Source organism: Neovison vison, chromosome 4 (assembly GCF_020171115.1).
Source record: "Neovison vison isolate M4711 chromosome 4, ASM_NN_V1, whole genome shotgun sequence".
In the NCBI taxonomy this organism is placed as follows: domain Eukaryota; kingdom Metazoa; phylum Chordata; class Mammalia; order Carnivora; family Mustelidae; genus Neogale; species Neogale vison.
This window is the reverse complement of record NC_058094.1, coordinates 38,782,058-38,798,703: the sequence shown is the minus strand read 5'-3', so window position 1 is coordinate 38,798,703 and position 16,646 is coordinate 38,782,058. Positions and strand designations below refer to the sequence as shown.

The 16,646-nt window shown below is 48.7% G+C and overlaps 1 protein-coding gene across 3 annotated transcripts in view; it reads left to right on the top strand.

The window, feature by feature from the left end:
- Positions 1–9,233, top strand: part of POP1 (POP1 homolog, ribonuclease P/MRP subunit) — a 38,244-nt gene extending 29,011 nt beyond the window's left edge. For all 3 annotated transcript variants that reach the window (XM_044245228.1, XM_044245227.1, XM_044245229.1), the window contains 3 exons: positions 1,966–2,120; positions 7,180–7,521; positions 8,429–9,233. In XM_044245228.1, the coding sequence (XP_044101163.1) occupies positions 1,966–2,120; positions 7,180–7,521; positions 8,429–9,086 (1,155 nt within the window). In that variant the 3' untranslated portion in view covers positions 9,087–9,233. The remainder of the gene's footprint in view (positions 1–1,965; positions 2,121–7,179; positions 7,522–8,428) is intronic.
- Positions 9,234–16,646: the final 7,413 nt, after the last annotated feature.

Genomic DNA, 16,646 nt, shown 5'->3' with positions numbered 1-16,646 from the left:
GCCCTGCATCCGGCCCCCTACTTTTCAGGAAGCTTGCTTCTCCCTCTTCCTCTGCCTGCTGCTCCCCCTACTTGTACTCTCTTACTCTCTCTTGCTCTGTCAAATAAATAAAATAATAATAATAATAATAAAAAGAAGGGGAATATTTTAAAACACTTCTAATTTTTTTTTCTTTCTTAGTCTTTTTTTTTTTTAAATTTTTTATTTTTTATAAACATATATTTTTATCCCCAGGGGTACAGGTCCGTGAATCGCCAGGTTTACACACTTCACAGCACTCACCAACGCACATACCCTCCCCAATGTCCATAACCCCACCCACCTTCTCCCAACCCCCCTCCCCCCAGCAACCCTCAGTTTGTTTTGTGAGATTAAGAGTCACTTATGGTTTGTCTCCCTCCCAATCCCATCTTGTTTCATTTATTCTTCTCCTACCCACTTAAGCCCCCATGTTGCATCACCACTTCCTCATATCAGGGAGATCATATGATAGTTGTCTTTCTCCGCTTGACTTATTTCGCTAAGCATGATACGCTCTAGTTCCAACCATGTTGTCCCAAATGGCAAGATTTCATTTCTTTTGATGGCTGCATAGTATTCCATTGGGTATATATACCACATCTTCTTGATCCATTTATCTGTTGATGGACATCTAGGTTCTTTCCATAGTTTGGCTATTGTGGACATTGCTGCTATAAACATTCGGGTGCACATGCCCCTTTGGATCACTACGTTTGTATCTTTAGGGTAAATACCCAGTAGTGCAATTGCTGGGTCATAGGGCAGTTCTATTTTCAACATTTTGAGGAACCTCCATGCTGTTTTCCAGAGTGGTTGCACCAGCTTGCATTCCCACCATCAATGTAGGAGGGTTCCCCTTTCTCCACATCCTCGCCAGCATCTGTCATTCCCTGACTTGTTGATTTTAGCCATTCTGACTGGTGTGAGGTGATATCTCATTGTGGTTTTGATTTGTATTTACCTGATGCCGAGTGATATGGAGCACTTTTTCATGTGTAAAACACTTCTAATTTTTAAACTATGATCTGTTTTAAGCATACAAAAAAGTGTAGATACTGAAATAATACATATGGACCCTTCACCCATCCTGCAGCTTAAGAAAACATTACAGGGAAGCCTGGATGGCTCCGTCTATTAAGTGTCTGCCTTTTGCTCAGGCCATGATCCCCACGTCCCTGGATCAAGTCCTACATCGGGCTCCTTGCCCAGTGGGCAGCCTGCTTCTCCTCTGCCTGCTGCTCTCTCTGCTTGTGTTCTCTCTCTCTCTGACAAATAAATAAAATCTTTAAAAAAAAAAAAAAAGAAATGAGGGGCGCCTGGGTGGCTCAGTGGGTTGAGCCACTGCCTTCTGCTCAGGTCATGATCTCAGGGTCCTGGGATCAAGTCCCGCATCGGGCTCTTTGCTCATCAGGGAGCCTGCTTCCCCCCCTCCTCTCTCTGCCTGCCTCTCTGTCTACTTGTGATCTCTCTCTGTCAAATAAATAAATAAAATCTTTAAAAAAAAATAAGAAAAAAAGAAATGAAACATTACAGAATTATTGGAAGCACTCTCTGTAGCTCCATTTCCCGTCCTCTTCCTAAAAGAATCACTATTCCTGTTTTCAGTGTTTGTCACTACCTTGCCTATTTTTATAGCTTTCTTAAGTATGCTCTGTATTCCCACATAAAATAACTATATTTTGTTTTTAAACTTTATATATCGCACCACATTTATGCTTTTGTGACTTACTATATTCACTCAACATTGAGATTTTTTCTGTGTTGATTGATGAAGCTGTTCCATCATTTTTGCTCGTGTATAACCCCTTTTAGGATTATTCCACACTTACCCATTCTCTTTTTGATGGGCATTTAGGTGGTTATGCATTTTCTCCATACAAACATTAAACGCTAATTTTACTGTAGGTTGGTGTATTAATAGGGTCTTTTTGACATTTCTGTTAGATCTATCGAGGGGCAAGAGTTGGCGGGTTAAAAGAGTCCGTGATGCATTCGCAGTACAAAAGGTCACCGGACATCCCCGGAGATTTCCCAGACTGCCCCGCGGGTGTTGTGTTTGCTGAAGAGCAAGCCAAGAACCTCCTCGAAAAATACAAAAGGTAAGAAACCGGCTTCTCCAGTTTCCTAACATCTTGCGAGGAAGAGAAGGGCCTTCTCAATGTTGGCCAGTGATGCTCGGAATGGCTTCAGTAACTCTTACATAACGTGGAGTGTTCATAGACTTTTCCTTGAGTTAACAAAACAAGACGTAGCGAAGTTAGGAGATCGTCTTATATGTGGCTCTTGTAGGCCTGTCCAGGTTACATACCCTTCCCACGGTCATTTGCTTACATTGATGTTGGTGCGTGCCTAAACTGGGGGCCTGAATTTCAGACGCCCGTCCCCTCAAAATAGCATTTGTGTTTTTTTACTACCAGTTATAGAGGTAATACGTATTTATGAGACTTCAATGAAACTATGGGAATAGTTTCCCATAACTATGTAACTATGTAAAAGTGCTTTTTAAACGGGTGTATTCCTTCCATCCAGACAGATAAGTAACTATTTTTACATGTCGGTATCTATCCAGCTAGCCTTATTTTTTTCCTTCCTTTTCTCTCCCCGGGGGACTGGCCAGCGAAGGGGTTTGCATCTCTTACACTGTGAAGTGCATGTCACCTTTTAGAGCCTGACTCTCACCTCCATTCCAGGCTTCCAGGAGCACAGAGACTCCCTTGTTTGTTGTGGCGTCGGTGGCATCTAGCCAGTGCCTGGTGCATAGTGTCCTTAGTAACTGTCTTTGTTGACTGATGAATGGAGAGATAGTGGGATGGTGTAGTTCCTTGACCATGAGCTCCATGATTGAGCTTTCCTGTTCACCATCCACCACAGAGGCAGGCAGTGCTCAGTGTTCGGACTTTATCAAGTGACAGGTGAATGAATGAGTAGAAAGACAGGGGTGCTTTCCTGGATTGCTGGCTTATGGGCTCTTTTGAAGGCAGTGATCATGTATTTCGTGCCTCCCAGAATACTAAGAGTCTTCTATGTGTTTGTTAAGTACTATTTGACAATAGTACTTATTTCTCACCCTTTAGATTTCTTTATCCATGCAGATTTTTCTTAGGTACAAATTTTCTTGAAATGGGATTATAGTATATATACTATTTCAAAACCTGTACTTTTTATTTAGCAATCTATTATGGATAGTTTTCCTGTATCAATAAATGTGACTCTAAACCAAGTGTCAGCAAACTTTTTTGGTAAAAGGCCGGATGATAAATATTTTCGGCTTTGCAGGCCTTTGGTTTCCATGGCAGCCACTTAGCTCTGCTCTGCCTTGTGGCACAAGGACGACCACAGATGATACATAGAGGAATGGGCATGGCTGTGGGCCGGCTTCATTCTGTTTATGGACACACAAGTTTGAATCTCATATAATTTCATGTGTCATAAAATAGTCTTTTTTTTTTATTTAACCATTTCAAAACACAAGAGCCATTTTTAGCTCCTGGGTCATAGAAAAGCAGACAGTGGGCCAGGCTTGGCTTGTGAGTCATCAACTGCCAACCTTGCTCAAAATAGAACTCAGCAGTTACCTCCAGGGCTCCCATATATTGAACTGCAATATGTCAGCGGCTCTTTAGTTTATTTCTAATTTTTTGCTCTGCACTTCTGTGAACAGCTTTCCATATGCATCTTTACCTGTTTGTCTGACTTACTCATTCATTTAATATATCTATTTAGAGCCTACCATGTGTCAAATGTCTTCTAGGCACTGGCGCCTTTCCCCGTGGAGCTTATGTTCTTGATGGAGTTCTTTTTTTTTTTTTTAAAGGATTTTATTTATTTATTTGACAGAGAGAAATCACAAGTAGATGGAGAGGCAGGCAGAGAGAGAAGGAAGCAGGCTCCCTGCTGAGCAGAGAGCCCGATGCGGGACTTGATCCCAGGACCCTGAGATCATGACCTGAGCTGAAGGCAGCAGCTTAACCCACTGAGCCACCCAGGTGCCCTCTTGATGGAGTTCTTGATGGAAGCACATGTTTCTAGGCTGGTAGGGGAGGGACCCAGCAGAGGGAGGGAGGCTGACCTTGCAGGAACAAAGCCCTTGAGTGGGGAAGAGAGAGGCTCAGATCTCTCATTTCAGTCGATTGGAAGGCTGACTCTGAGATACAAATGCAGATTTAGGGAGGGTAGACTCTGGCCCAGAGATAGGTAGAACTCTCCTCATCCTGACTGGCTTCTCAGTGAAAAGAGAGAGGCGAGGTTATCAGTTAGGACTAAGAAGGGGAGAGAGGCTGTTGGAGATTCAAGGAGAGAGGAATCTATAGAGACTGTTTTCTGGACGAGCAGAAGATAGAATTGACTGGAGAAATGTCAGGGCGTGCACTTGTTCACAGCAGGACCATTCAGGGCTTCTGGGTGTTCTTCCCCAGCCCTGTTCTGTTGATCGGGGCTGGCGTGGGGGTAGTTAGAGGGTTGGATGTAACCAGGATGGGCTTTACCAGGTCAAGGGAGTTGAGGGTACCTGTAAGGGAATGACTCTCCTTATGAACCGGAGAGTTTAAGCTTAAGAAGAGACGAGTGAAGGCGCCTGGGTCGCTCAGCTGGTTAGGCTCCTGCCTTCAGCTCAGGTCATGATCTCAGGGGATCTCAGGGGATCGAGCCGTGGGATCAAGCCCCACGGCCAGCTCCCTGCTCAGAGGGGAGCCTGCTTCTCCCTCTCCCTCTGCTGCTCCCCCTGCTTGTGCACTCTTTCTCTCTCTCTCTGTCAAATAAATAAAATCTTTAAAAAAAAACCAAAAAGAAAAGACATGCAAGAACGGTGGTGAGCTATGAGGAGATGGTGGAGGAATAGTAAGTTCCAGCACTTGAGGAGTTGTGGTGAGGGAGGGGCAGATGGGCTGGAATGGGAGGTATCGCTCTGAGGGTAGACACTTGAAATTGAGATTTTAAGGAGGAGCAGGTGATAGCAGTGACCAAAACCTAAGTGGCACCAGGAGAGTGGGTGTCTGAGTTGAAGTAGAAGATGGGAAATGAGGACATGAAGTTTCTGGTAGCCCAGGGCGTCACAGCTGATCTTGGTAGGTGCCGAAGCCGCTGAGTGACCAGAGTCAAGATGGCGGGGGAGGGGGTGTGTGGGCTGCTGGAGGAGGACCTGGCTGAGGAGGGAGAGTGGATGGTCTTTCTGAGGGCGTGTGCTTCAGGGGAGCTGGGATCTTGGAGGAGGAAGAAGAAGAAGACAAAGTGGTCTGTGGGCATCAGGGGATCATCTGACCCCCCCCCCCGCCCCCCAGGCCCATGGCGTGTAAGAAAGAAACTGCGGTCGCTGGAAAGGAGCTGGATGGGAAAGAAAGCACACATCTTAGTCTGAATTCCATCAATAAGATTTCTGGTTTAAAATATATATATATATAGCCCACAGATTTTTTTGTACTATCCATCAATTGCCGTTTGTATTAATTTAGGATTTCACCTGTAGTTAGGAGCGTGGCTGTTTTCCCTCACACTGAATAACATAGGGTATTACCAACTTCTAATATTGATAGAACTGATGGGTGGAAAAAGTAACATCTTATTGTTTTAATTTTTTGTTTAACGAGTATAAAGTGTTTACTTTTAAGTATTTTTCACTTTTTTGTTGTTGTTGTTACTAGCTCATTTATTTCCATTTAAAGGTCTTCAGGGGAGGCAAGTACTGTGGGAGTGTTTTTTACCAGCTTGCCCATCTTGGGAGGCCAGAATACATTTGGTTCAAACTCCACAGCAGAGGCTCAAACTGAACCCCTGATGAAGTCTGCGAGTTCATTGTCTACCTGGGGTCCTGGGGCATGGCACAAAGTAAGAAGCATGTGAGGGAAGGAGAGTCAGGGCCTGTCCTACAGGACACTGTCAGTCCAAGGATGGGGTCTGGGACTCCCTAAGAGTCCTCCAGCCCAGAATGGCCAACAGTGCGGCTGCTCCCTGCCTTTCAGGGTCCTGGTTCTCATTAGCTTGTGGTATTGCTGAAAGGCTCTTCTTTCATACATTGCTGAAAAAAGCTGATTGCTGTCACCCTGTGAGTTTGGAAATCTCTCTCAAAATTGCAAATGCTCATTGTCTTTGCTTTAGCAGTTCATTCAGGAACTTATCCTGCGGATATACTTGTGCTTGTGTGACATGTTCAAGGTCATTCCTTGCAGCATTGTTTCTAGAAGCAAAGATTTGAAAATACCAAAATGCCCTGCAGTGGGGGACTATCTCATCAGCTAGGGTATAATCCAGGAATAAGATTGGCAGCCCTTTGCAAAAGAATGAGGGATCTCTTCGTGTACTCATATGAAATGATCTCCAAGGTATGTTGTGAAATGGGAACAGTTAAACAAGAAGTACCGAGTCTGGGATATCACCACCTGTGTAAAATGGGTAACAAAACCGAAAGAAAAGGGTACATATCTGCACATAGGTCCACAAAATGTCTCTGGAAGGATGCATTACAAAACAGATAATGATGTGATCTCTTTTTTTTTTTAAAGATTTTATTTATTCATCAGAGAGAGAGAGGGAGAGAGAGCGGGCACAGGCAGACAGAATGGCAGGCAGAGTCAGAGGGAGAAGCAGGCTCCCTGCCGAGCAAGGAGCCCGATGTGGGACTCGATCCCAGGACGCTGAGATCATGACCTGAGCCGAAGGCAGCCACTTAACCAACTGAGCCACCCAGGCGTCCCAATGACGTGATCTCTTGAAGGGTGGCTGGGTCATTCATTTCCTCCTCCGTGTCCCCGAGTGAGGCAAGTACCCCAGGGCCGTTTTTCACCAGCTACAGGTCGAGTGGGGGAGAAACCTCACCAGCACCCCTTCCGTTCCCGTGGAACTGAGAACATTGTCACACGCAGGGACATTGCAGCACGACTCCAGGGACACCGTGAACTTGCAGTCTTTCAGGAAGGGCGCCCCCTGGAGTTGTGAGGTGGCCACGTGGGGCCACTTTGCTGGATGTATTACCTTTTAAAAGTAAAACCAAAGGAAACAAAGAAGCTTGGCCAATAGAGTTGGTTGTTATCTTTATCATACTTCTTGGAAAACTTTGTTTCATAGGTTTGTTTTTTAAGTAGAGATGTAGTGCAATGGCCGAAATTATTTTTGTGGTTCCGATCCTAAATTGTTCAAAAATTGGTTCTCCTCCTTGATTTATACTAGGCGCCCTCCTGCAAAACGGCCCAACTATGTGAAGCTTGGCACCCTGGCTCCTTTCTGCTGTCCTTGGGAGCAGTTAGCTCAGGAGTGGGAGTCAAGAGTCCAGGCCCAAGAGGAATCCTTTGTGGCCTCCTCTCCAAGTGGTGAGGACAGTGACTCGAGGAGAGACAAGTTGCCTGGCGCGCCCACACCTGAAAACACGGATCTGCAGTCTGACGAAGGGGGCACATCTCCGAGCAGCTGCAGTGAGCCCCGAGAAGTCATGGACACAGAGTGCCCAGCCCAGGTGGGGACCGCGTGGGTAGCGGGCCAGGATGCCACCGGCAGTCTCCTCTGTGTTCTGCGGTAAGTGCCCATGACCCCCGGATGCAGTTTACGTGGTCTCTTTTCCTCCTGACCAGGCTATAGACTGTAAAGGTTCTCATTGTCCCTTTATGCAAAGCCCTAGGGAACATCTGGACTTTCTGGGGTAGGGGTGGGGGTGGGGGCCAAGCCAGTCCTGTGTCACCCAGCCCACAGAGGGCTCGGGGACACAGCTGAGTCACATCTGATATGGGGCACGATACTAATGTGCCCAGATGGTTTAAAGTACCGTCACCCACTGACATAAACCAAGGCAGTTGTTCTCTGTGACCTATTTCATTCAGTCTTTGCTGACAAAGCTGTCCCCTTGCACCAGAGGGTGCCCCGAGGTAACAAGGAACGTTCCCTCTGTGAACTCTGAGTAAGCATTCTTCCCTTTACATCCCCAAATTCCGTTTCTTCTGGTTCCTTTGGAATGACCAGAGTTTAGGAGTGATTCCATGTCCCCTCACTGTAACATCGTCCTGTCAGAGAGGCCGCTGTACGAAGTGTGTTCCTGCCGCTCCCTGCTCCATGGGGCTTCACAGTCCCGCTCTGGTCTGTGCTCATCCCTCTTGCCTCGCACTTCTTTTCTGTACAGTAACTTCATTTCCTGTCCTTCCTTCATTTCAGAGCTGTCTCTCTCAGCCTTAGATTCTGTCTCATTTTTCTCTACCTTCAACTTCTTAAACTTTAGGCCTTCATCTACGAATGGTAGACCCATAAGAAGAAAAATATGACAAAAATGTATTAATGTCTGTTTTCAATTTTTGAAGAAATTACCATTTTGATCCTTCCCCACATGGATCATAAAAAAACCAAGTTAACTCCCAACAGTGCCCAGTCTTCTGACGGCATGTTTTCTCCCCGAACAAAATCTCCTCAAACATGTGTCTCCCACTTCACGTAGGAGTAGGAAATGGCTGAAGCAGCTGTCGACCTGGTGTGGGCCCAGCTCCAGGGACAAGCGGGCAGCCCGGCGGACTTCCGGCAGCGGGGAGCCAACACCGACGAGAGCGGCCTACCTGCCCCTCCTGGAGCGTTTCCCCAGGGCGCTGGTGTGGGTCAGCCTGGCCCTGCTGAGGAAGGGCAGCCCTGAGCCGCACTCCATGATCTGTGTCCCCGCCGAGGAGGACTTCCTCCGGCTCCGTGGGGATCAGCTGTACTGTGGGCCCCAGGAATCCAAGCACAGTGACCCCTTCAAGAGCGAGATTCGGAAGCAGAAAGAGAGGAAGAAAGTGGAGAAGAGGCAGAACAAACAGGCGCCCTCTGAGCCTGAGGGTCTGGCCGGGGGCCCCCCTGCAGCCGGACACCGAGCTCTGACCCTGGGCCTGTGGTCAGGCCCCCTCCCTGGGGTGACTTCTCACTGCTCCAGAGTTCTCCTCGGCTTTGTCACGCAGGGAGACTTCTCCATGGCCGTCGGTGGCGGAGAAGCCCTGGGGTTTGTTAGCTTGACGGGCTTGCTGGATATGCTGTCCACCCAGCCGGCAGCCGAGAGGGGGCTCGTGTTGCTGAGGGCGCCCGCCTCCCCGCAGTATCGGTTTGCGAGAATTGCCGTGGAGGTGTGAGCGCCCGTGGACACCCCACAGCAGAGACGGGCTAACTGCTTGTTTGCCAAGGCCCCCCGTTGGAGAGTTTTGTTTTTGCCATCCTCTGCTTCGAAATATCACACGAAATTCCTTGGAAATGAGAATAAAGATAAGGCATTATGCAGACGAAGGGATACTGACATCATTCCGGTAATCTCATGGTAATCTCCTGGATTGCTTCCATCTTTCCTCGTCCTTACTGTATGTAACACTTGAAAAGTATTGGGCGGAAAGCTTTTGTATTGATTTCTTGGTCTGTGTTACTCTTATTGAAAATCATTAGATGCTCTGTATGTTTTCTTGTTCCTTTTTCATTAGGAACAAAGGACTGTCAAGTGTATTTGAAAAGCCCTGTAGACACGAGATGAGCAACAGTGTTGCTTAACTGATTGTTACGGGCAAGGGAAAGGCTATAAACACTTGGCCTCTGTGCATGACATGGGCCCCCCCATCTGGACATGTTCGAGCCCGTCCTGGAATCAGCGTGCCTAACACTTGACACCATGCGGAAGGAAACCGTGGAAAATTGCTGCCTGTTTTCAGGCAGGCTCGGTGTATGGCAGAGGGTTTGGGGTGGAATCAGAATGGGGCGCTGGTCTTTAGGACCCATTGTCCCTTTGCTGTTGACCAACAAATACATGATCCTAGAAGCTACTTGGTTCTTCTGTGCTTTTTGTTTCTGCAAAAAATTTTTCAAAGCCATGGAGGTTGGTTTCTCAAAATGTGTTCTATGAAGTGTGTTATCTAAAAAAAAGAAAGATTCTAACTTCATTGAGTTGGGAAACTATGGGTTAAAGGAAGCTAAGCATTTCTTTTTAAGGGATTTCTAGAACCTTCCATCTGATAATATGCATTGTGTCTCTCCAGGAAGCAGATAACAGCCTACAGTATTTTCTAAATCTTTTTTGATTCCCAAACTCCTTTTGCAAGGAGCACTCTGTAGGACCAGTGTTTTTAGGGACACACTTTGGGGAACGTGGCTGTACCATGTAGTACTTACCTCTCTGACAGGTGATTAAAAGGACGGCCTCTTTTAGACACTCATGCAGTCATGATGTACACCTGACAGTGGAGCAGGGTGTCAAAGAGGTCTTGTCCTGTCCCACACAGGAGTGCCGTCATTGCTTTTTTCACTTGCTGAGAAACTGGGTGCTCCTTCACGTTTCGTTACCCTGTGTGTCTCACACCCTCAGACCCTTGTCATCCCGCCCCCCATTTCTAGCAGAGCCTGAGTGGGGTTTGTTTTTTAATTTAAATGTACAGTTAGGTGTTATTTCGTTTAAATGTATTGGGTTTTGCAGTAGCAATCGTTAGAAATGTCTCTGGGGGAGACGGGCTGCGGGGAGGGACAGCAGGTGTTCCAGTGGCTACTGAGCTGTCCCATGTGTCTCCCTCTCACCATGCCTCTGGATGTATTTGTGTCCAACCCAAATGAGACTGCAAAAAAATAAAGAAAAAGAAAAAGAAAGAAAGAAAGGAAGGAAGGAGAAAGAAAGACAGACACCAGTGTGACGTGGTGTCTGTAAACAGAATAAATTCAAATGTCACCTGATGTTCAATTGTGAGTGTTTATTGGGCCATTCCTCTTTGGTTTTCTTGGCTCTAGGCCACTCCGTCTGTGGCTCAGCTTGCTGGATGACAGAAGCCTGAGCGTGCCGCGAGTCCCCTAACCTCTTTCTGCCTAGCACCACGCCTGGGGCCTGCCGCCCTGCCATCACAACAGGACAGGGCACGCTTACTCTGCTTTGTGTCAAAAGGCCCAGGAACTATGTGCTGGGAAACACGTTTCCCAAAATTGGTTCATGGGAACGCTGGTCCCTGGAGCTGTCTCCTGGAAAGTGATGGCCGAACAGATTTGGGAGGGCTGCAGTCCACATTCTGCTCTCGCTGGTTCCCACCGCACGAGTATCACCCAGCCCCTGCAGATTCCAGGAAGGAAATCGAGCGGTCTCTCACAGACCTCCCCCTCTCCCCCGTTGTTCTTTTTTTGGCATACCTGTTGTCCAGAGAACATGAGTTTCGGGGAATATACTTCGCAGAATCACTGACAAGATCCGCACATATGCGGGGAAGAATCCATTTCTCCTGTGAAAAGACACAGGAAGGGCGTTACTGTCCACAGCAAAAAATGATCTACCGGTGCTGCAGAACTGCCAAAAAAGTACGACGTGGCCCCTGGCCTCTTGTCATGGGGGTGAAGCCTCCGGAGTTTGCCAAGTCAGGAAGTGTCCGAGAAAGCAGCGTTGTGGGCTCAGGACCTGGAGACCAGCTACACACCACCTGAGTGGTGTACGACAGAGTTGACTCCTTCTGTAAGACGATGCTCAGCTTTTCAAAAATACTACACACAAGTAATATTTTTGTATTAATATTCATCATAGAAAACCTAGAAGATGCTAGTAAGCAACAGCAACAACAGTTAAAATCACCGGGTTTTCAGCACCCATGTCTAACCTACGTTATCTTTCTGGCACATACCCTTCTAGACCTTGAGATGTGTGTCAGTAGCTTTCTTTTAAGAAAAACAGGGTCATGGGTGCCTGGGTGGCTCAAGTCGCTTAAGCGTCTGCCTTCGGCTCAGGTCATGATCCCAGGGTCCTGGGCTCAAGCCCGGCATTGGGCTCCCTGCTCGGAGGGGAGCCTGCTTCTCCCTCCGCCTGCTGCTCTCCCTGCTCATGCGCGTGCTCTCTCTCTCTGATAAATAAATAGAATCTTAAAAAAAAAAAAAAAAGGAAAAAGAAAAACAGCGTCAGTAATTGCTCATATAATAATCCATAGGGTACCTCTCAGGTTAAGAGCGTGTTGCCAGTTCCTTACGGAGCTTCATTAGCGTGAACCCAAATGTTCCTCCTCTTTCGCGGGTAGGAGGAAGTTTGTAGGTAATGGCTCTGCTGGGAACTCGCTGCAGCATTGCTGGCTGAGCTGCTGCAGGCCTAGGGAGGCCAGTGGGAAGGGAGGTGGACAGGTGACAGCTGGATGGACAGCTGAGTGGTCTTAACTGGTCAGGACTGGGCTGCTCAGCAGGGAACAGTACGTCACAAAGACCACCGGGGGTCCTCAGAGTCACACCCCCTGTTACACAGCTATCCCTGCCACGGAGGGCCGGTCCAGCACTCAGGGGTACGGGTACTGTCCTTTGGACAACCAGGACTCTCACTCCTGGCTGCTCGTTAGAATCCTCTGGCCGCCCAGAAAGCCATCTTGGGTCGGGCCCAAGCAGTGGTATTTCTTCAAAGCCCTAAGGCTGCTCTGACATGTGACTTGGGCTGAGGCTGTAGGGGTGGGAGGTCTGGCTCTTCTGAGCCCTTGCACCTTGGGAAGGTATGACTGGACCTTACCACCCTTGTGGCTGGAACAGGCCCAGCTCACAGGTCTGTGCGCTGCGCTGTGAACTTCATGGGAATGTCGGGGTGGGCCTGGGCGGCCCCGAGTGGGGGCTTCCACCTGAGAGAAGGCCTGGGCTTGAAAGAGAGAACAGCCCATGATTTACATAACCTTCACTACCGAGTACAAAATGAGGTCTCTGTTTTCTCTTCCCTTTCAGAGACTCTGATCTCAACTTTGGCTCCACCTTGGGAGTCGCTTGTGGAGTCTTCCAAGCCTGGGTGCCTGGGGCCCGCATCCGAGAGATGCTGAGTTAACTGGTGAGGGGTGTGACCCAGACACTGGGATTCTTAAGAGCTCCCCAAGGTGACTTGCAGCCATGATAGAGAACCACTGTTCTAGACTTTTAATGTGAGGGTCCCATGTAGTTAGGCAAGAACACAGAAGCCCATCAGTGACGGGGAAACCTGCAGGGTGGGGGCAGACGTAGGCTGTCTTGAGTGAGGCACCCGGCTGACACTGATGGCCACGAGTAGGGTCCTGCAGGGTCGGAATGAACAGCCAAGTTCATGTAATGGCATTTCCCTTCCCTGCTTTTTTAACATGAAAATTTAACCCAGTCAGGTACTGTTCTAGAAGAAAATACCCACACCATTGTGTGCTTTCACTTCAGGAAATGTTTATAAATACCGGATCCTCCTAGTTTCTCCCTCCAATCGCTGTTCTTTTGGCTTCTTGAACAGCTAAGCCCTTGGTGCCCCCAGGACTAGGAAGACTGAGCACGTGCTGTGCCGTGTTTGTGGAACGTTCTTGCCCCTCCTCCCCGCTCGCTGCACCCCTGTCCCCTCTCATCCCATCCTTTCTAGTTGATTTCATATTTCTCGGAGAGGCTTCCTCCTGCCTACGTTATTTTCTATCACAGAGGGGTTTATTTCTGGAAGGACATCAACCTATAATAATGCTTTGGTTATTTACTTTTCATTGTCTACAGCTGTGAGCCTCATGAAGGGGCTACTATGTCTTATTTGATTACTGTTGCACTCCAGGCTCTAGCTGAGTCCCTAACCCATGCCTGGCATTTATTTTTGTTGAATTGCTGTGCTAATCAAAGAGCGTGTTGATAGTAAATTTTATGAGCCTGTTTTAACCCAAGCATGTGTTGCAATGGACTAATGTGCCACTAGGTGGTGCTAAGACCTCATGAGAAAACAGATGCTCTGGCAAAACATCAGAACTAAAATACGATTCAGTTGTGTATATCATTGTGCAAATCGGGGCCAGGGGGGTTATGAAGTTATGGGTCACTCAATATTCCTTCTTTTGGGGCAGAAACAGACTGAAGCAGGCTTCCCACTGAGCGGAGAGCCCAATGCAGGGCTTGATCCTAGAACCCTGGGATCATGACCTGAGTTCGGCAGTCACTTACCCAACTGAACCACCCAGGCGCCCTAGTCTCCAGGATTTTTAAAAGAGGGTCCTAGATAAGAAACAATTTCTCAGCTCTTTTCTGAAAAATGAACCCCCTCCGCATTATCCCTGGTAAGTTTGCCCTCCCTCCATTCCAAGCTGAATGCCCCCAGTGACAGGGAGACAGTCTCGCCTCGGCACTACAATGGTTGCACAGCCCCTTCAGCCCCAGCATAAGCCTATCTCCCCTCATCCTTACTTCTGTCAGCTCAGACTGAGAGCCAGCCCTTTCTTAGGGCTTTTAGCCCCTTATTTTTAAAAATTTTATTTCTTTATTTTTACTTATTTGAGAGAGAGAGAGCGCACTATCAGATCACAAGTAGGCAGAGAGGCAGGCAGAGGGCAAGGGGGAGGCAGACCCTCTCCTGAGCAGAAAGCAGGATGGATGCAGGCCTGGATTCCAGGACCCTGGGATCATGACCTGAGCCAAAGGTAGAGGTTTAACCCACTGAGCCACCCAGGTGCCCCTTCGCCCCTTATTTTAGGAAGCGGGTTTTGCTTTCTCCTCTTCAGGCGAACGAAACAATCCTCATTCTTTAGCTTTCCTTCTGGTTTCCAACATCTCACAGAGGATCTTCAATTTACTTTTTGGACACAGCATAATTTGTTCCATGAACAATCCTGCACAGCTGCGTGAGCCTCGGGCAGGGCCTCTGGCCTCAGGGAGTCTCAGATGTTCTGGGTCACCGGGGGCCCTCTCTGAAGCCTCCAGCTTCCTCTTCCCTTGCTCTGCAGGGTTTCGCAGCTACTACTTGAGGCAAGCGTGAGCTTGGTAGTTCTCAGAAGCAGAGCCCGGATAGCGGACCTGCAGGTAGTTTATTCCAGGTGACCTCAGGAGATGGGAATGTGGAAACTGGCAGAGCGAACTGAGAAGGCGTGGAAGCTGATCCAAGCGAGCTTTATTCAGCTGCTGACCTACGGAGACAGGGGACGCACCTCTGAGAGCGAAGACAGTCTGTATTTACCAGCTTGCAGGCCCCTGACCGCTAGGGGCTTCTAGTCACAGAAAAGTTGCAGGAGCAGTGGACTGAGTCAAGGGCTGCCCCAGGGAGTGCTCATTTCCTCGCATCTTCGCGCAGGTGCTAGAAGGGCTGAGTCCGCTATGTGGGCGCCACAGGGAAGGCCCCCCAGAAGCCCCAAGGGCAGAAACAAGAGGAGCAGCGAAGGCAAGGTGCCTTGGGGCCACACCTGTGGCCGGCTGGTTGCTGCAGAGAGGGCTGGACAAGAAGTGTCCTGCGGGAATGTGAGCCGGGATAAAAGATACCTCCACCCGAGCCCTCAGGAGACGGGCTGTTACCTGGTGCAACTCTTCTAGGAGCCAAGGGGCACGTGTGCGCACCCCCTGCCCGCCTCGTTGTTTTCTAACCCCTCCCCCACCCCGCACCGTGCCTGCCACTCAGTCTACCTGTGTCCTCGGTGGGATGGAGGAGGTTGGGGAACGGGGTGGGCCTGACACCAGCAGCATCAGCATGAGAAACATGGCCTCTTGGGCTGCAGCTCAGACCTGAAACAGGTCTGCATTTGAGTAAGACCGCTAGGGGCTTCTAGTCACAGAAAAGTTGCAGGAGCAGTGGACTGAGTCAGTGGCTTCCAAACCTGGTTATCACCCAAAGCAGCTGGGGAACTTGCTACAGACACAAATTTCTGAGCATCTGCGGCGTGGCCCTGGAATCCGTAATTTTTATTAAGCGCCCGACATGATTCCAACACAGGCCGATCATGGGATCGTGTTTGAGGATCACCAGGATAGGCATCTTCTGGTTTTTTTTCCCCACTCCTAACATTCTTCTTCTTTTTTTTTTTTTAAAGATTTATTTATTTTAGAGAGAGAGAATGTGTGTACGAATGGGAGGGACAGAGGGAGAGAGAATCTCAAGTAGACCCTGTGTTCAGGGCAGAGCCCCACGCAGAGCTCAATCTCACGACCCTACGCTAAAACCAAGAGTCGGACGCTTAACCGACTGTGATAGCCAAGTGCCCCCAAAGATTCTGGTATTTTTGACACTGACTTTTCACAAATGTGAATGTTACCCTTTTAGGGGGTTAGGTATTCGTGGGGCCGAAGTGTATGTGTGTTTGTTTTAATAGTGAGGCCTAGTTTCTGGCTGCTGACTCTTCTGTCAGGAACTTGAGTTTCTTCCAGCATTTAATAGCTGTCCCTTTAAGCCATCTGTGGGTACTCTGCCAGGCCCTGCAAGCTCCCACGACCTCGCACTTCGGGGATCCTTCAGTGGCGCCTGGGATGGCGTTTTGCTTCTGCCCCTCAGCTGTTAGGCACTGGAGGGATGTGTCTGAGATGCCAGGTCCTGACTCCCTGTTGAGAGATGGAGCCCGAAGCGTGTCCAGAGAGAGGTCAGAGTGTGTTGGTATTTGGTCTCACCCAGCATTTTGGATGGCCCCGAGTCATTCCTGTCCACCCACATCATGCCCGCGCAAGCCTGAGTGGCCTTTGAGGGAGCATTCCTCTCCTTTGCCCTGGGAGCCGTGGCTGGGACGTCTATGTGGATACCCACTGAGAGGAGAAAAGCCGAGTGGGCACTTGGCCTGAGCTGGCCCTGGGACCACTGAGCCCTGGGAGGCGAGAGAAGGGAGGCCGAAGACCTCGGGGCACCCGCACCAGGTTGAGAGGTGACAAGCTGGCCAGAGGCTCCAGACCAAAAGAAAGATTTCCTCAAAAAGGCCTGGAACTTGGGCTCTTGTGCAAAGCCATGAAATTCCTTTATGCATCGTTCATTGTTTTCTGTCAGG